At 42.5% G+C, this 22045-nt stretch overlaps 1 protein-coding gene across 1 annotated transcript in view; it reads left to right on the top strand.

Moving 5' to 3' along the window:
* The window catches only part of DSTYK (dual serine/threonine and tyrosine protein kinase), a 62351-nt gene extending 40976 nt beyond the window's left edge, over window positions 1-21375 (top strand). The window contains exons 3-13 of the mRNA XM_049770934.1: window positions 302-968; window positions 6490-6722; window positions 7283-7366; window positions 8914-9090; window positions 11033-11162; window positions 11526-11682; window positions 12111-12243; window positions 15132-15245; window positions 17195-17309; window positions 20364-20498; window positions 20839-21375. Coding sequence (XP_049626891.1) covers window positions 302-968; window positions 6490-6722; window positions 7283-7366; window positions 8914-9090; window positions 11033-11162; window positions 11526-11682; window positions 12111-12243; window positions 15132-15245; window positions 17195-17309; window positions 20364-20498; window positions 20839-21026 — 2133 coding nt within the window. The 3' untranslated portion in view covers window positions 21027-21375. The remainder of the gene's footprint in view (window positions 1-301; window positions 969-6489; window positions 6723-7282; window positions 7367-8913; window positions 9091-11032; window positions 11163-11525; window positions 11683-12110; window positions 12244-15131; window positions 15246-17194; window positions 17310-20363; window positions 20499-20838) is intronic.
* The last annotated feature ends 670 nt before the right edge of the window (window positions 21376-22045 follow it).

Genomic DNA, 22045 nt, shown 5'->3' with positions numbered 1-22045 from the left:
AGGTAAGTGCCCTGCTAGCTGTGCTTTTACTACAGCCACAGTTTAGAGAACTTTAAATTTCAGATCATGTATTTTTCTGTGCAGATATTTATATTTGTTTCTCTTTTCATCCTGCTGGTGAGAGTCTTCCTACATAGGCTGTGTCAGGGAGTGTTGGCAACTGAGAAATAGGTAAACTAATGATTGGACCATATCAAGACTTGTTTTACCCATTTGAGGCCTGCATTTTGATCTCACTGTGGGATTTTGGGGAGGTAGGGATTGTGTCTGAAATTCTGATGTGAGCCCATTTACCTTGCAGGAAGTGGACATTGTAGTAGCACCATGCCAAGGCCTGCGGCCCACAGTGGATGTTTTGGGTGATTTGGTGAATGAATTCTTACCTGTGATAACCTATGCACTCAACAAAGATAAACTCTCTGAAAGAGATGAACAAGAACTTCAGGAAATCCGAAAGTATTTCTCTTTTCCAGTATTCTTTTTCAAAGTGCCGAACCTGAGCTCAGAGGTCATTGACTCTTCTGGAAGAATGGAGAATGAAAGATCCCCACTTTATCACCAGCTGATTGACCTGGGCTACCTGAGCAGTAGTCATTGTAACCGGGGGACACCCACCCAAGACACCAAAGCTCAGAGTATGTTGGTAGAGCAAAGTGAGAAGCTGAGACACTTGAGTACGTTTTCTCACCAAGTGCTCCAGATGCGCCTGGTGGATGCAGCCAAGGCTCTGAACCTGGTGCACTGCCACTGCCTTGACATTTTCATTAACCAGGCCTTTGACATGCAGCGGGACCTGCAAATTACTCCCAAACGTCTGGAATACACTAGAAAAAAGGAGAACGAATTATATGAATCATTGATGAACATTGCCAACCGAAAGCAGGAGGAAATGAAAGACATGATTGTTGAGACACTTAACACTATGAAGGAGGAACTTATTGATGATGCTGCCAATATGGAATTTAAAGGTAGGTCCCAGAAGGCTTTTTGGGGTGGAGCTGGGGGCTCTTTTAGTCCTTTTCTACCTGGAATTGGGGTTCAATAATCCTACAATCAAAGGGACCTTTGGGTACTCTTATCTACCATACTATCAGCAGCAGAAATCTGCCTTTAAATCATTTAGCTCTGGTGACCTTTCTTAGAAGACCTTCCTGGAAGGTCATATCATATAGACCTTCTAGAAGACTCCACTGTCATTGTTTCCCACGGCGGTTAACGGCATCCAAATAATGCTCCTCTGTCTCTATCTCATGTTTCTGTGCCCTAGACTTGAATAGAGAAGAGCTGCAAGAAGAATGCTACAAATCATGCTGACATTTGCCTCTTCTTTAGTCTTGATTTTGTGCCATCGTCTCATTTTCTTTTCTGGTTGCTTCTGAAACAACTCAGGAGACTGTCCCTCAAAAGTAGTTTTAGCTTTTCTACTGGTCCCATCTTTCACAGACAGCTATTTAATTAAAAAATTGGGACAATGTAGTTAGTCAGTCCTTTTGGTGTCTGAGATCTAGCTGTTGTTGACTTTGTAGACTAGGTTGTTAGATCAGCATCCCTGTATGAGTAGGAGCTCTGCTACCTATTAATTAAAGCAACATAGTATTCAAGTTGCCCTTTTAGGCAAGTCTGACTGTTCATCCAAATTGTCTGGGCAAATCTCCTCCACCCTGCCAGCCTCCTGGTGCCTTTAATTTATTTCTTTTGGTTCAGGGATTTGGTTCAGGGATTGAATCCAAGGGTGTGGGGGGAAACAAAACCAAATTTGTGCATGTGATCACTGAACTATGTTAAAAAAAATTAACGCACAAGATCACTAAAGTCCATTTCAAGGGCCCAAGAGATAGTACCGGTAGGGCACTTCCCTGTGGTTAACCCAGGTTTGTTCTCTAGCATTCCACATGGTTCCCTAAGTACCATCAGGAATAATTCCCGAGGTTAGAATCAGAAGTAACTCCTCAGCATTGCCAATGTGCTTCCTCCACCAAGAAATAATCACCACCACCACCATTTCAGATTTACTGTTCAGAAACTTGATAATGGATCTTGCATTTTTGGTTGAATTCTGCTTATTGCCATTGTTTTTTTTTTTTTTTTTTTTTTGGTTTTTGGGCCACACCCGGTGACGTTCAAGGGTTATTCCTGGCTTTACGCTCAGAAGTCACTCCTGGCTTGGGGGACCATATGGGACGCCAGGGGATCGAACCGTGGTCCGTCCTAGGCTAGCGCTGGCAAGGCAGACACCTTATCTCTAGTGCCACCACCCCGGCCCCCTTATTGCCATTTTTAGGATAGAGAATTAAGATTAAGAGAGTTTAAGTAGTTTTCTAAATGTAACTAAGGCCCAGAGGGAGGTCTGGATTGATCTCCAGCACCTGGCCTACCACTGCTAGGGTTGGCACCCTGAGTAGAATACCCTAATATATTTTAAAATAAAAGTTATTCTTTATTATTCTAATATATTCTATTATGTATTATAATATAAAAGTTTAATTCCTGTCCGATGATCTTAATTTTCAGCCCTTAGATAAGCTTCTTTGTTTTCAGTTACTACTATTACCTTTATTTTTTTCTCTCTTGTAACCCACTCTAAAATCTCACTGAGAGGGGTCACAGAGATAGTACAATGGGTAAGGCTCTTAATGTGCACACAGCTAACCCAGGTTCAATCTCCAGCACCCCATATGGTCCTCCAAGTCCCACGAGGAGTAATTTCCTGAGCACAGTCAGGAGTTACCCTGAGCATCACCAGGATTACTTGGCATATGCCAAAACAAAACACAGGGACCATATGGAATATTAGGGATTGAACCCAGGTCAGCTGTATGCAATGCAAATGCCTTACCCATTTATATTATTTCTCTGCCCCCTCACTGGCTGTTTTATTTGTCCCAAAATGCAGTCAGTTGCCAAGTCCTGAGGAGTCATATTTTCTTTCTTGACATTTTTACCCCCTTTTTCTTTGGATTTTGGTTCATACTCGGCTGTGCTCAGGGATCATTCATGAAGGACTCAGAGGGCCGTCATCATTTAATCCTGGCTCTGTGGCATGCAAAGCTGTAGCTCTGTACTGTGTCTCCACCCCCATCTGGCCTCTTTTCCCTCTTGAGTCTAACTGAACTACTGTTACATAATTGAACTCAGAAATCGCTCCTGTTCCACACCTCTATAGAATTTGCTCAGAAATTGCTATTCTCTATGCTTTTATTTTTTAAACTCATGTCCAACCCTAAATCTGTTTGTGAGGAGGAGGCAGGACTTCACCTAGTAATGTTCAAAGTTGTCTCCCAGTGTGTTGCTTGGCTGGTGGGGTGGGTGCACCCCCCACCAGCAGTGCTTGGAGGGGAATAATATTCTTGTTGTTGATAGAACCAGGGGTTCCTGCCTGCAGAGCTTGTCCTCCCTTGAGCATCTCCCTGGCTACCTCGCCATAAATCTGAAGTCTGTTTGGTCTCTGAGTTTCCCAGATCCTACTTAACTTTCCAGGCCTCTTCCAAATACCATATATATATATATATATATATATATGAAGATGTCTTATTTTCTTGACTAATAACAATCGAGTTTATTGAAAAATAGGATCTGAGTCTTATTCCTAATCATGTCTGGGAACAAATCCCACAGTCAGTGTACCCTACACCTCTGGAGAATGTATGCTTGTGAATCCTGATGTTTGGATGTATCACATTTATTTATTTATTTGTTGTGTTTTGGGCCACACCTGGTAACGCTCAGGGATTACTCCTGGCTGTGTGCTCAGAAATCGCTCTTGGCTTGGGGGGACCATATGGGATGCTGAAGGATCAAACTGCAGTCTGTCCTAGGTCAGCTTGTGCAAGGCAAATGTCCTACCCGCTGCGCCACCGCTTTGGCCTCTAGATGTGTCACGTTTATAAATAAAATAGAAAGTCAAACTTAGTGGTTGTTCCAGCCATGCCACTACCTTTTGGGATTAGGAAATTTGTTTTGCAAGTCAGAGGACAAATGATCTGCAGAAAGTTTTCCTTTAATAAAGACACTCTGAGGCCAGAGAGCTAGGTCAGTTCACTGAAGCACAAGCTTTGTATGTGGGACCTTAGGTTTAATTCCCAGTGCCATATGGTTAGCCTAGTAAGGGTTTGGAGGATAGAGAAAGGAAGGAAAGAAATAAATCTGTTGGTCGAAATAAAATGAGTATTTATCTAGTAACTGATTAGTCTTCAGTTTTATCTGTTTGTGGGACCAGGGAGTAAATATAGAGCTTAAATAAACTTGTAAGACAAGTGCTCTGAGTCACATTCCTTGCCCTAGAATTATTTTTTCCTTTTTAAGATTTTTTAAAATTGAGTATACAATTGAAAATTGTGTGATACAGTTAACAAAGTTGTTTGTGATTGAGTGTCAAAGTTCTAACACTCATCCCTTCTCCAGTGCACATTTCCCGCCACCAGTGTTCCTAGTTCCCCGTTCCCCAGCCTGCTTTCATGGCAGCTCTCTCTCTCTCTCTCTCTCTCTCTCTCTCTCTCTCTCTCTCTCTCTCTCTCTCTCTCTCTCTCTCTTTCTCTCTCTCTCTCTCACCCACCTTCCCTCTCTCACACCCTCCCCCCCCTCTCTCACCCTCCCTCCCTCCCTCTCACCCCCCTCCTCCTCCCTCCTTCCCTTCCCCTCTCCCTCCCTCCTTCTCCTTCCCTCCCTTGTGGCAAACTTCCTATGGGGGCCCAGCACACCTTTTGTTCTTTTTTGGTATTATTACTGAGCTATTTATTTTGGGGTGCCACACACACAGGCGCTCAGGGGTCACTCTTGACTTTGTGCTCAGAAATCACTCTTGGTAGGCTAGGAGGACCTGGGGATCAAATCTGGGTCAACTGCATGCAAGGCAAACACCCTACTAGCCATGCTATTGCTCCAATCCCACTATTTTATTTATATGCCACAAATGAGTGCAATTATTCTGTTTGTCCCCACACCATGTCTTTCCACATATAAGCAAATTTCATAACTTTATTTTTTTCCCTAACAGCTGCAATATATTACATCATGTAGATGTAACAGTTTCTTTATTCACTCATCTGTTCTCAGGCACTTAAGGGTTAGTTCCAGAATCTGGCTACTTGAATAGTGCTTCAATGAACAAGGAGTGCAGATGCCTTTTCTGCATTGGGCTTCTTTAAAGTATTCCCAAGAGTGAATCAAAGTCCTTTTCTCCTCATATCCATGCCAGTACTGGCGGTTCTTGTTCTTTTTCATAAGTGCAGACTCTGTGTTGTGAGATGATTCTCATTGTTGTTTTGATTGTCATTTCTCTGATTAGAATTGAATTATTGATTTATGTTTTTCTAAGTAGTATGACTATTAAAAAGATCAGAGACTTTGAAATCCTTGAATTTCAGGTTTAAGTGCTAGCTTCTTAACTGTTTCTGTCCCATCCCCCTCCTTTTTATTTGTTTTTTTTTGTTTTTGTTTTTGGGTCATACCCGGCGGCGTTCAGGGGTTACTTCTGGCTCTGTGCTCAGAAGTCGATCCTGGCAAGCTCAGGGATCTTATGGGATGCTGGGAATCGAACTGGAGTCCCTCCGGGGTTGGCCGCTTGCAAGGCAAACACCCTACCGCTGTGCTATCACTCCAGCCCTCCCATATCCTTCTAAATGCACACTTTGACCTCTTTTTTAGACTATTCCTAACATATAAAATATAAGCACTATACCAACTGAAAAAGCTATTATGGGGATTAATATAGATTACATAAATGAAATACTGTGGTGCCTGCCAAGTAGCCTATACCTATTGGTGTTGCTTTCCTATAAATGTGCCATAAGAGCTACACATTAGTAGTCCCACCTAGACACACTTGGTCTTTCTTTAGATTCTTAATTGGTCTAAAATAGGCTTACTTTGCCTTTGATTATGTTGAGTCAGACTTCATCAAGAAGTCTGTTTCCCAAGGGAATACTATGCAGCTATTAGGAAAAATGAAGTCATAAAATTTGCCTGTACATGTATGGACATAGAGACTATTATGTTGAATGAAATGAGCCAGAGGGAGAGGAATAGACATAGAATAGTCTCACTCATCTGTGGGCTATAAGAAAAATAAAAGACAGTATGGCAGTAATATCCAGTAATATGTACAGTAATCGAGCTGTACACTGGGAGGACCAGCAGATGACATGAAGCTTGCCACAAAGATCTGTGAGTGCTGCTAGAGCACTAACCACAATGATAACTACCATGACAGTGATAGTGAGGAGAGAGACAGAATGCCTCTCTGATAGACGGGCAGGGGTTTGGGGGTGGGGAAGGAAAATGGGGGAACATTGGTGGTGGGAAAATCAAACTGGTGAAGGGTGGTGTACATTCTATGATTGAAACTCCAGTATAAAAACTTTTATAAACACAGTGATTAAAAAACAAAAGAAGTCTGTTTTTCCTAGCTTTTGCTAGTTGCATTCTATCTCTGGCTTGGGAGATATTTTTAGTGCCTCTCATTTTCTCTCTTTGATTTCAATGCCTCTGTAGATGTCATTATTCCTGAGAATGGAGAACCTGTGGGCACCAGAGAGATTAAATGCTGCATCCGCCAGATCCAGGAACTCATCATCTCCCGGCTGAATCAGGCAGTGGCTAACAAGCTCATCTGCTCGGTGGATTACCTTCGTGAGAGCTTTGTTGGAACACTAGAAAGGTGTCTGCAGAGCCTTGAGAAGTCCCATGATGTCTCCATTCACATCACCAGTAATTATCTCAAACAGGTAATCAAAGAGTGATTGGTCCACTGTGGAGGTTAGAAAGGAAACAATCCACACACAAGCCTGACCAGACTAGCTCAGAATTTTTCTTTCAACTTTAGGCCAATCCAGTTTGAATTTTATTTTGTTTTTCTGTAACTGCTTGTAGGAGGTATTATGAACTGAAAAAATCACAGGTAGGTTGATATGCAAGAAAGGAAAGATGTCCCATGTAGACAAATACTAGCCCGACCAGTTTAGCTCAGAATTTCTCTTTTAACTTTAGGCCAATTCATTTTGAAATCTTACTTTGTTTTTCTTGCTATAGGAGCTGAGTATGAACTGTAAAGTCCTGGTTAAGTTGCTAAGCAAGAAGGGACCAATGAAGAAGGCCATTGTAGTCAGATACTAGGTGATAATAGCATGTGTGATACTGCATATCAATTGAGGGATAAATTTGAAAACCAGAAGATGGGTCTGTCTCCTTAAAAATACATGTCATTTCATTGCATTATTTTAGGCCATTTTATTTTCTCCTTCACATGTTTAAAAAGCTTCTCAAAACATAATTCTTTCTCTTTCAGATCTTAAATGCTGCCTATCATGTTGAAGTCACATTTCATTCAGGGTCTTCAGTGACGAGGATGCTGTGGGAGCAAATCAAACAGGTAGAGCTTGTTTCTGAACATGTGTTCCGCCCTGGCTGGTTTTAGGAATTCTCAGTCCTGCCACTAGGGAGCTACTGTCCGGTTCTTCTGTGCTGATCATTTGTCCTAATTTGCCTGCCTGGAAGAACTGTGATTTTGAACCATTCAAAAGAAGTATTTATTTATATTGCCTGTTTAGCTCTTTTTTTGTAGTGAGGGTAGAGAGCACACCTGACAGTGCCCAGGGTCTACTCTGGCTCTGAGCTGGAGGGATCACTCCTGGTAGTGTTTGGGGAACCAGGAGGGACTGTGGATCAAACAAGTGTTGACCATGTCCAAGGCAAGCACCTTAACCCTTGTACTTTCTCCTTAACTCTTAAAAGTGGTGTGGTTCAGCAACTTTTTGAAGTCATATGATTCCATTAGCTTCTTTTTATTTATTATTCCCAACAAAAATGATTTCTCAAAATCAGGATTTGTTGACATATGCTATAAATATGATTGTTTGCCTTTTTGTTTTGTTTTTAAATTTTGGGCCACACCTTGTACTGCTTCAGGGCTTATGCCTGGCTCTGTACCCAGGCCACTCCTGGTGGGGCAGGCTTGGGCGGACAATCTGGGATGCCAGAGATGGGAATCAGGTATGTGCAGCACAAATGCCTTACCTGCAGTACTTTCCCTTTAGCCTGTGAATGTGACTCTTTTTATGAAATGGATCAGTCTTTCACGTGGAGTTAATTTATGACTTGAAAACTTTCCAGGCATTCTGTTTCTGAATAAAGTGTATGGAGGGGGACCAGAGAAATAGTTTAGCATGTAGGGTTTTTGCCTTGCACATTGACAAGTCAGGTTCAATCCCTGGCATCCCAGATGTTCCCCAGACATCATCAGGGATAATTCCTCAGTATAGAGCTAGGAGTAACACCTGAGCATCTCCACTTGTAGCCCCCCACACAAAACAAAGTTTATTGAGGGTTTTTGAGCACATAGTATTTGATTCTTTGCTTAAGGATAAGTTCTGAGGTAACACAATATGTTTGATTTCTGACAACCCATATGGTCCCAAACCCCACCAGGAGTGATTCTTGAGTCTACAGGACTCAGGAGCACCACTAGGTATTGCCCTTAAATAAAAAGTTTTAATAAAATTAAAAATATACAAAAAAAAAGTTATGGTGAAAAAGGGTATTTAGAATTATTACCCAGATGGACTGTTTAGATTATCTCAATTTTTTTGGCAACACCTAAGGCATCATAGTCATATACGAATTTTATTTTTTATTGTTGTTGGGCTATGCCCAGCAGTGCTCAGGGCTTACTCCCAGCACTGTGTTCAGGGACCACTCCTGGTGGGGCTCAGGGGTGCTGAAGATTGAGCCAGAGCCCACTGTATAGTTTAACCTCAAAATATATGCCAGAAATCTAACCCGGTCAGCTGTGTGCAAGGCAAGTACCCTACCCATTGAAGCAGGCACTCTTAAAGTCACTGCACCAAGAGCCTGTTCCTCATGAACAGGTAACTCGGAGAGGACATTGTGTCTCCATTCCCTAACATCTCCACCCTACAGATCATTCAGCGCATCACGTGGGTGAGCCCACCTGCTGTCACTAGGGAATGGAAGAGGAAGGTGGCCCAGGAAGCCATTGAGAGCCTCAGTGCCTCCAAGCTGGCCAGGAGCATCTGCAGCCAGTTCCGTGCTCGGCTCAATAGTTCTCATGAGGCATTTGCAGCCTCTCTGCGGCAGGTAGGTGTGTAGGAAAGATTGGCTTCATCTGGCAGAAAATGGTTTGAGTCTCCCCATGTACATTCTTTTTTTTTTTTTTTTTTTTTTGGTTTTTGGGCCACACCCGGTAACGCTCAGGGGTTACTCCTGGCTATGTGCTCAGAAGTTGCTCCTGGCTTGGGGGACCATATGGGACACCGGGGGATCGAACCGCGGTCCGTCCAAGGCTAGCGCAGGCAAGGCAGGCACCTTACCTTTAACGCCACCGCCCGGCCCCCCCCCCCCATGTACATTCTTTAAGATCTTACTGCATTTTCTTTATATTGTGTCAAATTATATGTTATAAGAAATTTTATTAATTAATTTTGCACATGGATATTCTTCTAACTTTGGGGGAAATGAAAGAAGACCAGTTACTATATTTTCTGGTGTATAAGATGACTTTTTAACCCATGAAAAACTTCTTAAAAGTCAGGGGTCATCTTATGCGCCGGTATATGGCATGCTGAAACTTACTACAGCTTCAGGGATGGTGATTTGCCCCCCTCTTACTGCTGATTCCTATCCAGCTATTAGGTGTCATCATTCAGTCCTCTGCTTGTCCTAATTAATCTTTCAGGGCACACAGAAGAGCTGAGTTACAGAGCGCTTCAACCCATCCAGCCACCGGGTGTCATCGCTGATATTAGGCTTTTCGGTCCTCAGTCCTCTATTCAGCTTTTATGGGACACAGAGGAGGCGCTCTGTCTTTCTCTAGCTGTCCTGTTAATCACTGCACCCAGCCAGCTGTTCTTAGAGGAGCCCCGTCTCCCTGCTCTCAATGTAGATCACAATTAAAAAATCACAGTCACATACTACAAATGGCAAATGTAAAATGATTGTTAGCACTCCAAAGTCTCGCTTTATTAAATATATACTGTTAACCTTTGAGGGTTCTACTTTTTTCTCTTATGTTTTTTTAATTTCTGTTTGGTGTGCGTTAAGAGAGATAGTCTTAAACGGTGAATATAGCCCAAACCCTATATTTTAACAGGAAATTTAGGTGGTTGTCTTATATGCCCAGTCGTCTTATACACCAGAAAATACAATAATTTCTTCACTTTCTTCACAGAATGAAAATGAAATCAAACGGTAGAACTTTATTTTGGGCTGGGGTATATGGTTTGGGCCATACCCAGTTGTGCTCAGGGATCAATCCCGGTGGGGCTCTGGGGAAAATATAGGGTGTCTGGGATTGAACCCAGGACTGTCACATGCAAGGCAAGAGCTTTGCTCAGTATCTTTCCAGCCCCTAGAACTTTTTTTTTTTTTTTTTTGGTCATACCTGGCAGCACTCAGGGGTTATTTCTGGCTCTATGCTCAGAAATTGATCCTGGCAGGCTCGGGGGACCATATGGGATGCCGGGATTCGAGCCACCATCCTTCTGCATGCAAGGCAAACGCCTGACCTCCATGCTATCTCTCTGGCAACCCCTAGAACTTTTGTATATGTGAATGTATGTAGTATTTTAGGAATGAGTAACAGAAGGGATGACTTTCCAATTTACCTACTAGTTCCCAAGTGACATCTGCTTATCTCTGAGAGTATGTGCGTGTTGTGTGAGGATGGATAGATTATTTTTTAGATGGGTATACTAATTTTTGAGGGCTCATTTTTGAGTGCCCATCTGAATTAAGTGTTAATTATATCTTTGGATATAATTTGGATATAAGGAATGGAATAGAGACTGGGATAACATGAGATAAATATAATGAGATATTATATGGGATAGATGTAGGATAATAGGGGATAAATATTATAAATGGGATAGAGATTATGGAATAGATGTTATTATATTGGATATACTATGGTATAATATGGGAGAGATGTTATTCTTCCCATATAATAGTTGAAGAAGCCAACATAAGTAACTTGGTATCTTTTTTTTTCTGCATCATATCTTTTTTTCTCTTTCTCTCCCAGTTGGAAGCTGGCCACTCAGGTCGGCTAGAGAAGACTGAAGACCTATGGTTGAAGGTCCGGAAAGATCATGCACCACGCCTGGCTCGCCTTTCTCTGGAGAGCCGTTCTTTGCAGGACGTCTTGCTGCATCGTGAGTCCTTTTTTTTTTTCTCAAGTGCATTGGAAGAGGGTAGTGGGTACCTGACTTCTTATCCAGCCTCAGAGAATCCTAATGTCTAAAGTTGTTTCCTTATGTTGCTACTTAAACCCCTGATGTTTTTTGAATTTGTGAAGTCTGTTTGGTTTTGATACTTAATATAGTTCACAGACCATAACCAGTGTTGTTTATTTACACCAAACTACTTAGGCTGCTCTCTACTGGGCTAGATTTATTTATATCAGCATTTATTACCCAGTTATAGTTAATACTTACTGCTTCCAGCTAGGTCTGCATCCAAGAATCGTAGGAATGTTGCCCAGCAACTTTTCTTTATCCTGTCTCTGTGTCTTATAGGTAAACCTAAACTGGGACAGGAACTGGGTCGGGGCCAATATGGTGTGGTATACCTGTGTGACAACTGGGGGGGACACTTTCCTTGTGCCCTTAAGTCAGTTGTCCCTCCGGATGAGAAGCACTGGAATGACCTGGCTTTGGAGTTCCACTACATGAGGTAGGTTCTGGCTTATTCGCCTCTGTGGGAAAAATCAGAGAAGAAGCCAAAACCCTGATGGACATTGTTTACCAAAATCTGAAATATATCTTCTTTCTTCTAGTCGGAGGTTCTAAATGCTGTAGACAAATTTTTCTTTCTGACCCAGAGATATACTTTTGTCCAGATTTTGCTGTCTGCTTGTCATTTCCCCCACCCTCCTATTTCTCAGACTCATTTCCTTTCATTTGACTTTCTCCTTTAGTCCTTAAGGCATGTCATTGGTTAGACGTGGACTCTAACCACGATTCCCCATTGTGGTTAGAGGGTGTTCTCCCAGTGCTCTTAAGTCCTGCCTCCTGCCTGAGCAGGATCTTGAGGTCCCCTTCCCACATGGTGGCGAGCTCAGAGTCCATGTCTTGGAGCTTCAGACCTGTTCCTCCCCACAGATCTCTGCCAAAGCATGAGCGATTAGTGGATCTCCATGGCTCAGTCATCGACTATAGCTACGGAGGTGGCTCCAGCATTGCAGTGCTGCTCATCATGGAACGGCTGCACCGGGACCTGTACACTGGCCTGAAGGTGAGGCCCCGTGAGGAGAGCCAGCCCCAAGCTCCTTTCAGGCCTTTCATCCTTTCTGAGTATTCAGAATTATACATTTTCATACGACATCTTTGGGATAATCAGGTGTTGTTGCCGGCCTTCCTACACTTAAAAAAACTCAGTATTTTTTGTCCCAGTTTATATAGAAGATACTGTAATTTCCTCTTTTATTTCTTTTTTCTTTTTTCCTTTTTCCTTTTTTTTTGTTTTTTTTGGGTCACACCTGGCAGTGCTCAGGGGATACTCCGGGCTCTATGCTCAGAAATTGCCCCTGGCAGGCTTGGGACCATATGGGATGCTGAGATTCGAACCACCATCCTTCTGCATGAGAGGCAAACGCCTTACCTCCATGCTATCTCTCCGACCCTCCCTACTTTTATTTCTTGTAAAGTCTGAATGACTCAGAAGAGCAGAAAGCTTTTCTTTCTGTAAGTCTACATTTCTTCTCTTTTGTTCTCAGCTCATAGTCAGTTTTTTGTTGTTTAGCCAACAAATATCAACTAGTGACTAATATTAGAAGGTCATGTGTTAAATATTATAGAGAACATCTAAATGTTAAACTAAGCGCTGGAGATATAGTCCAGCAGGCAGGGCACTTCTGCACACAGCTGACCCAGGTTTAATCCCCAGCACCATATGGTCTCCAAGTACTCAGGAGTTATTCCCGAGTGCAGAGCCAGAAGTAAGCTTGAACATTGCCGGTGTATCCCCAAATCCCAAAAGAAACAAACAAAAAGTATAATTGCCAGATCTCTTCAGAGAATTATAGTTACTCATTACCTGATTGAAGATGGCATTTGAGCCTGTAGACCTTGGTGTGTAAATATGGACAGGCAGTTGGAAAGAAAAGGTTTACCAATGCGAAGGAACAGTATGACATCCAGGCATTTGAATTTGAAGACATACAAAGACACTGGCCATGTGAGAACAGCTAGCTCGTTCATGTGGAGGGTTGGGGACTGTACAAAGAAATGTCTGGAATAGATTATAGAGAACCCAGAATGTTTTAATATTTTTTCTATAGAAGGACTGGAGAGATAATACAGGGGCCAGGGCAAAGCACTTGCCTTGTTTGAAGCCCACTCAGTTCAATCCCTGGCATCACATGATTCCATGAGCATCTGCAGGAGTGACCCTGGGCCTAAAGGCAGGAGTAGCCTGAGTACTGTTGGGTATGGCTCAAATCCTGTTATCCCACCACCACTAATAAATTTTAAATTGCATAGTATGTATGTTGAAGAGAGAGCTCACAGAACTTGGAGCACATGTGGAGGCAGAATTCAATCCTTAGCAACAGTTAATGTGGAAACTATCAGAAATGAGGTGGTTGAAACTGTAGAAATGCCTGCAGGATCCAGAGAAGTCAAAGAAAATGACTTTCCAAGTGGCATTTCCACTGCACCAAAAAGATTAAAGTCCTGGGACGGAGAGATAGCATGGAGGTAAGGCGTTTGCTTTGCATGCAGTAAGTCATTGGTTCGAATCCCGGCATCCCATATGGTCCCCCAAGCCTGCCCCCAAGCGATTTCTGAGCTGAGAGCCAGGAGTAATCCCTGAGTGCTGCTGGGTGTGACCCAAAAACCTAAATAAATAAATAAACAAACAAACAAATAAATAAATAAATAAAGTTCAGCCCTGACATACATTTTCATAAGCCTTCTGGAGAATTAGCACTTTGGGATGAACAATGTAACCTACAGAACTCAGGAAACACCCAATTGGAGGCTTGATAGAAAAAGAAAAACTTTGGTGTTGATATTATTTTGTGCTTTGGACTGTTTTCTGTTGTGCTCAGGGTGGAGATCACTCATTTTTAAAAAAATTTATATGGCAGCCATTCCTTTCTCTCTCTCTCTCTCTCTCTCTCTCTCTCTCTCTCTCTCTCTCTCTCTCTCTCTCTCTCTCTCTCTCTCTCTCTCTCTCTCCCTCCCTCCCTCCCTCCCTCCCTCCCTCTCAGTTTTGGGTCACACCCAGTGTTGCTCAGGGGTTACTCTTGGCTCTGAACTCAAAAATAGCTCCTGGCAGACATGGGGGACCATATGGGATGCTGGTATTTGAACCACCATCTGTTCTGAATCTGCTATGTGCAAGGCAAATGCCCTACTGCTGTGCTATCTCTCCGGCCTTCTGTCTTTTTTTTAAACACTGGTTTTAATATTGTTACTAAAGAGGTATACATATCATTTTACCTCCTTTCAGCACCTGGGGCGATCACTCTTGATTGGCTTAGGGGGGACCATATGAGGTTCTGGGTTGGCCTACTGCAAGATGAGCACCTGTTGTTCTAAGTCTCGTGCCCCAAAACTTTGATATTTGAATCCATAAAACCCATCCCTGTGCTGTAGCCAGGTCCGCAGAGCAGTGGAGGTGCTTCTGCCTGTGGTATCTGGAAATTCCACCCTGGTTCTGGTGAGAATTGGTATGTGTCTCTCCCTCTCCCTTTTGGGGCTGATTTATGGGCAGCCACCGAGGTTTTTGTTTTTTTTTTGTTTTTGTTTTTTGGGTCAGATCTAGCAGTGCTCAGGGGTTACTCCTGGCTCTCTGCTCAGAAATCGGTCCAGGCAGGCTTGGGGGACCACATGGGATGCCGGGATTCGAACCACCGACCTGCATGCAAGGCAAATGCCTTGCCTCTACACTATCTCTTCAGCGCCCCCACGAGGCTTTTAGTTGGCTTTGGAGCTGCTGCTCCTTCCTTTTCTTCTCCTTTCATTTTCAGACTTCTTTTTTTAAACAATCACTTTTCTGTTCTTTTACATCCCAGAACAGTTTTTCAGTACCCCATAGAGAAACTCTGCTTTGGTTCTAGCAAGTTAGCATGAGGAGTTGTTTTCTAAGTAACAGTTAAGCTCTTTTGTTTCCCCAAGACTGGACTGACCCTGGAGAAACGTTTGCAGATAGCACTAGATGTGGTAGAAGGAATTCGCTTCCTGCACAGCCAAGGCCTTGTCCACCGTGATATCAAACTCAAAAATGTACTGGTAAGTAAGAGCTGTTTTCCCAAGATAACATCCTGTATGTGTGGTGAAGGAACCCTGGGAATGCATCTGACTGTCCATTTGGTCTTAGGAAGAGCCTGCAGGGAAAGGGTTGAGTTACCAGCAGAGTGGTCAATCAGCTACCATTATGTGGTTGGACATATTAGAAGTTTTAGCAGACATTTAGCTTACTGTTGCTTACAGTCTTTTCTTCTTAGCACTGTTTGGGGAAAATGTAAATTTGGAGAAAAGTTGAATGGTTCAGTGAATACCATATACTCTTCACTTGATTCATAGTCTCTCTCATAGTAAGGTATCCCCATAATATATAAAAATATTTAATTGACTCAGTTTATTTGAAAAATAGCTTAAAAAAAAAAGAAAAATAGGGCCCAGAGAGATAGCACAGCGGCATTTGCCTTGCAAGCAGCCGATCCAGGACCAAAGGTGGTTGGTTCGAGTCCCGGTGTCCCATATGGTCCCCCGTGCCTGCCAGGAGCTATTTCTGAGCAGACAGCCAGGAGTAACCCCTGAGCATCGCCGGGTGTGGCCCAAAAACCAAAAACCAAAAACCAAAAACCAAAAAAAAAAAATAGCTTGGAGTTATAACTTCATTACAAATACATTAGCTTGTATCTCCTAAAAAAAAAGGACTGACTTTAGGCTATTAAGATGCAATAAAATTCTCAAGAAATTTAACTTTAACATAGTACTACTAGTCAGTTTAATGACTAGAGAAACAATTAACAATTGTCCATTATTTCCTTTCATTCCATTTTGTGGTTGGTTTGTTTGATTCAGATTCCTATGTGTAAGGACCTGAAGTTCATTTTGTTTTTGTTTTCATGTTTCTTATAATCTACAGTAGTTCTTAGCTTTTATTTTGCTTTTATTGCATCAATACTTCTGATACTTGGAGCCTTGTTATTGCTTAGAGCATGATTAGAAATCATTCTCAGGATGGGCTGAAAGGGGAAAATATACCTTTGCAGAGGAGGCAGTTATGAACCTACCAGTCCTTGTGCAACAATTGCAATGGATCTTTTTTTTTTTTTTTGGTTTTTGGGTCACACCCGGTGATGCTCAGGGGTTACTCCTGGCAGGCATGGGGGACCATATGGGACACCAGGATTCAAACCAACCACCTTTGGTCCTGGATCAGCTGCTTGCAAGGCAAACGCCGCTGTGCTATCTCTCCAGGCCCTGCAATGGATCTTATGACGTATATCTGAGATAATAATATTGGATTATCTGAAAACCTCCTTGGCAACACTAAATATATAAATATGACAGCAACTTCTGGAAACAGCAATGCTTCCAAAAATTGACAGTTTGTCATTTGATAAATGAGACATAGATGAATTCTTCCAGCCTTTTAGGAAAGGAAATTTCAGGGAAATAAACTCACAGACTGAAGTAGCTCTGAGGCTGGACTGTGTGCTTTGCATGTGGGAAAACCAGATTTGTTCACTAGTACCACATATTCACCCCAGCACTGCCAGCAATGACCCTTCCTTCCCAGCACTGAGGGAGTAGCCCTCAAGCATCACTGGGTGTGACCCCAAAATAGAAACCAAATAAACAAGACTCTTAAGCTGACCAGAGGACCTCAACCTTTTTACTTACCAACTTTTCTTACCCCTAGTCAGGAGGCCAGAGAAGAATAATCAGGAACTAAAATATTTTCTCATTGCCCATTTATCCTTTCTTTTAACATTTGTTAAGCTCCTAATAATACCAAGTGTTATGTGTTGGGCCTAGAAAGATGAAAAAAACCATGCCATTATTAGGTCTGTTAAACCATCTGGGAAGAAGGCAACAGAGGGAACAAGGGGAGGTTGGAGGTAGGATGGAGTTAGCGCTGCTTTGAAGCAGATGCCTACTTTGGTGCTTGGGTATGAGACTGTGTGTATCCCAGCCCCAGGCTGATTCTCACCTTGTTTTGCTGGCAGCTGGACAAACAGAACCGTGCCAAGATCACTGACTTAGGATTCTGCAAGCCGGAAGCCATGATGTCAGGCAGCATTGTGGGGACACCGATTCACATGGCCCCTGAACTTTTCACAGGTAAGCTGGAGAGCAGATTCCCTAGTGGTACTACTTAGGCTAAGTATTATCCACAAGTCCTACTGGCATATCTGGCTCAGGCATGGAAGACAATCATGCAGAGGAAACAGAAAACAAGTAGTGGTGAAAGGGAAAAGGAAGATGGGAAAGGAAAAATACAGAGCGGATCACTACCTCATCTCTCTGGACTACTAGAACTGTAATAGTATAACCATAAAGACTTTTTGTCTTTTTTTTTTTTTTTTTTTTTTTATCTTGTAGCCACCTTCAGTGGTACTCAGGGATTACTCCTAGTTCTGCACTCAGGAATTACTCCTGGTGTGCTCAGGGGACCATATGGGATGCTGGTGATTGAAGCCAGGTTGGATGTATGCAAGGCAAACACCCTACCTGTATTATTGCTCCTGCCCCCACCACTTAAATTTAATCACAAAGTATTGACTGAATAATTCCTATATAATAGATGTTGCCCCTTGTCATTAAAGACCTTACAGTTGACATAAAGGTAAAATAAATAAGCAGTGGAATTCAACAAATGACTAAATGCTGTATAATAGAATGTTGATGTTAGGAAAAGGATAAGATTGAAGTATTTGGTTTTTGGTAGAGAAAAAAAAATTTTTTTTGGCCATGCCCAGTGGTCCTCACAGGTTACTCTTGGCTCTGCACTCAGGAGTTACTCCTTGAGGTGCTGGGTGAACAATATGGAATACCGGGGACCAAACCCAGGTCAGCTTCATGCAAGGCAAATGCCCTATTCTCCAGCCCTTCAGAAACAATTTTATATAACTCTTAAATATTACCTGTAAAAACTGGTGAGTGTCTGAGGCTGAAGATATAGTAGAAAGAATAAGGTACTTGCTTTGCATGCTGTCGGTCCAAGTTTGATCCCCAGTACTGCATATAGTTCCCTGAGCGCCACCACATAATCCCTGAGCATAGAGACAACAGTAAACCCTGAGCTCCCAACAGGTGTGGCCTTAAAAACAAAACATGGAAGTAATAATGTAATCTATTTTTAACTTGTAGGTATGAAAAGAACATATAAGTATATTCTTGTGTTTTAATTGAACCCAGAGCATCACGTATGCAAGAAAATGCATTTTACAAGAGAGAGAAAATAAATTACACTTTACCATTGAGTCATATCTCTTGCATTAAGTACCATAATTTTTTGAATCATGAGACACACTTTTTTCCTTCCAAAAGATGGGGGGAAAATGTCTAGTGTCTATGGGGCGAATACTGCCTGGAGCTGACGCCAGAGTGCAGGGGAGGAGAGCATAACTAACCATTTGATACCTGCAGTGTTATGCCCCCTTTATTGTTCAGACATACCACATAGTACGAGCAATCAGGTTAATGTACTTTTCACTATCACATAGAGAGCTTTCCTTTAACACTATTTTATTCTACTGACTTTTATTTGTTTTACATTAATGAAAAAGTATTTAAAAATTTTTTTTTATATTTTGATATAAAAAAAATTTAGGTAGGGGCCGGCGAGGTGGCGCTAGAGGTAAGGTGTCTGCCTTGTAAGCGCTAGCTAAGGATCAGGACCGTGGTTCGATCCCTCAGCGTCCCATATGGTCCCCCCAAGCCAGGGGCAATTTCTGAGTGCTTAGCCTGAGCATCAAACGGGTGTGGCCCAAAAACCAAAAAAAAAAAAATTTTTTTTAGGTAAATGTGTTTTAACCAGCTGTGGACTGGCGTATTATAAATAGACTTTGGCCTCGTAGGCTGGTTGTTCCTAGCTGCCATCTTCTGACGGTGTCTTGTGTTGCGTTTATTAACTATTTTAGTACACCATTTTATTTAGAATATTGTTCTTGTTTTTCTCATCTAAAAACTTATGTGCATCTTATGGTCAGGCACATCTTATCGAGCGAAAAATACGGGACATACTATATATAAAGGGTTCTTTTTGGAGAGCGGGGAGTATATCAGTTTTTTCTGAACTAATTGCTCCAGCCCCACTTCTCTTCATCTTTTAAAAATCTCTAGGAGTGGGTCAGAGCAGTGGGTAAGGTGCTTGCCTTGCAGCTGTCCACCCAGGGTTCAATCCCTGGTACCCAATATGGTTCCCTGAATAATGCCAGAAGAGATCCCTGAGCACAGAACCCAGAGTAAGCCCAAATTGCCAAGTTTGGCCCCAATGCAAATCTATTGACATATATCACTAGTGGCTCACACTTCAATGTGGATTAATTAATGCAGATTGCAGCATTGGCTGATTCATTACATTAAGGAGTTGGAATATATCCTTTTTACAAGGCGTCTTTGTGTTCAGTTCCCAGCACTTCATAGTCATCCAAACACCACTGGGAGTGACTCCTGAGTACTACTGGATATGGACCCCAAAAAAGTCTTTCTGTTTGGATTCTGGGTCCATCCATCTTTATTTTCTTAATATAGCCTTTTGGCATCAACTTTGTATTTGTTCAATTAAATTAAAAGGCCCTGTTTTCCTTCCCCCTTCAAATGAGTCTTGGTTCTCTTCTTATCTGGGAATTTTCCCTCCTAGTGTTATTGGGGAGGGTGTTAAACAATGGATGTTATAAATGTTTCTTGATTGACAGGTTGTTAGAAGTGACAAATGCTGAAAATTTCTGGGAAGATAGTTTAGACCAGGGGTCTCAAAGTCAATTTACCTGGGGGCCACAGGAGGCAAAATCGGGGTGAGGCAGGGCCGCATAAGGGATTTTGCTTACCTAATATTCGCAATAAAAAATCGCATTAGTAAGAAACAAATTGCAAAAAATCGCATTAAACATTTGCATACCCCGAACGGAACTGCTCAGGGTATGCGAATGTTTAATGCGATTTTTTTCTTACTAATGCGATTTCTATTGCGATTATTCCGTAAGTGAATAATCGCGAATACTGTGACATTTGAAGGCCAGCTGCGGGCCACAAAATGTTGTACGGAGGGCCACAAACGGCCCACGGGCTGCGAGTTTGAGACTCCTGGTTTAGACCTTTGCAGAGACAAGTTAGTGGTACTGCCAGTTTTTCTCTGGCCTTACTGGTGTCTGTTATCTCTTCTTGCTCTAGGGAAGTATGATAACTCCGTGGATGTCTACGCTTTTGGCATTCTTTTCTGGTATATCTGCTCAGGCTCTGTCAAGCTCCCTGAGGCATTTGAGAGGTGTGCCAGCAAAGACCATCTCTGGAACAATGTGCGGAGAGGTAAGGCACAGTCTTCCGTTACCCAACTCCCCTGAGACAGGCACTGTCTCTCTCTTCTGCTAGTCTGCCAAAGAACCACATACATGTTCAGATGATCATTGGTCTGGAAAAAATATTTAAGAAAAACTTTAACTTCCACTAATTCAAGTTCCTTCAGTATGCCACCATGTTCTGGCATTTCATCATTATTGCATCAGACCCTGACCTGCATGTGTGCTTGTTGTTTTCTTTAACAACCTGGGCTCAGACTATATCAGCATCTGTGAGCTGATCTTGGCTCTTTATTTTGATGCTTCTCACCACACAGATCCTGGTCTAATTTCCATGTTGTCTTATCTAGGGACTCGCCCTGAACGCCTCTCTGTGTTTGATGAGGAGTGCTGGCAGCTGATGGAAGCCTGCTGGGACGGGGACCCCTCTCAGAGACCTCTTTTGGGCATTGTCCAGCCCATGCTCCAAGGCATCATGAACCGTCTATGCAAGTCACATTCTGAGCAGCCAAACAGAAATTTAGAGGATTCGACTTGAAAGCAAAGACCTCTTTTATTCTTATTTCTTTCCCTCACCTTTTGGCCATGGGAGAGTTTGACATTGTTTCATAGGAGCTCCTAAGGAAGTGAGGCTTGTTGGACACTGGGAGCCTCTTCCATGCAGGGCTGCTTTGGCAGCTGAGGAAGAGGATGCAGTGATTCACTGACAGCCAGACTGTCCCCTTAGCCGAGGACTAACGAGGACATACTAAAAGCTGATAATGCAGTGCTCTGGCCTTGGAACTGAAAGCCCTATGCTCCTGTGATCTGGTCACTGTATGTTTCTAGAACAGGGGTCCCTGCAATGGCATTGGTATTAGAAGTTATCATTTTTATAATTATAACTGTAACTAAGAATGATTGGTTCTGTCCAGTCATCAGACGCCTTAGAAAATTTGAGCATAGTTCTAAGATTATTAATTTATTGGAACAAAAAGTAACATTTGGTACCTCGGTTTCTGACTCCCTACAGTCCCAGATCCAGGTTTTGACAACCAGAGGCCCAGTGGGAGCCAGAGTCAGTTGTATGTTTCTATGTGCTAGCATACTCACATGAACTCTATGTTCATGGGGTGGGGGTGTCACAGTTCCAAGAAGTCACAGAAGGTAGGAAAAAGGACACGTGTGTCACTGTTGGATTGTGAGTTATGGCTGATCACAGAGAATTTTCTGCCATGGTCCTTTATTTTTTGGGGTTGGGTGGGTTTTCAAAATGGGAAATCACCAGTTAACATGATACTTAAGGGTGAGTGAATGAAAGTAGCTCACTGAAGTCCCCCAGAATTGAGAATATACTGGTGATCTGTAGCCATGCGCCTCCATACAAAACCACCTGAGAGATGGCAGCTTGTTTCCTAAACTCAAAAGCCTAGAAACTCTATTTGAGTTTGAATATAACAGACTGACCTTTTTTTTAAGTCTGCTCAGTGAGCTCTTTAACCAACATTTCTAATGAAATTGACCCATCTTTTTGTCTTATTTTAAATAGAATCTGTAGGTCAGTGGGACTAGTAACTA

Source organism: Suncus etruscus, chromosome 3, assembly GCF_024139225.1.
Source record: "Suncus etruscus isolate mSunEtr1 chromosome 3, mSunEtr1.pri.cur, whole genome shotgun sequence".
Lineage (NCBI taxonomy): Eukaryota > Metazoa > Chordata > Mammalia > Eulipotyphla > Soricidae > Suncus > Suncus etruscus.
Note: the sequence above shows the minus strand (reverse complement) of the source record. Positions and strands in the feature narration are given on the sequence as shown.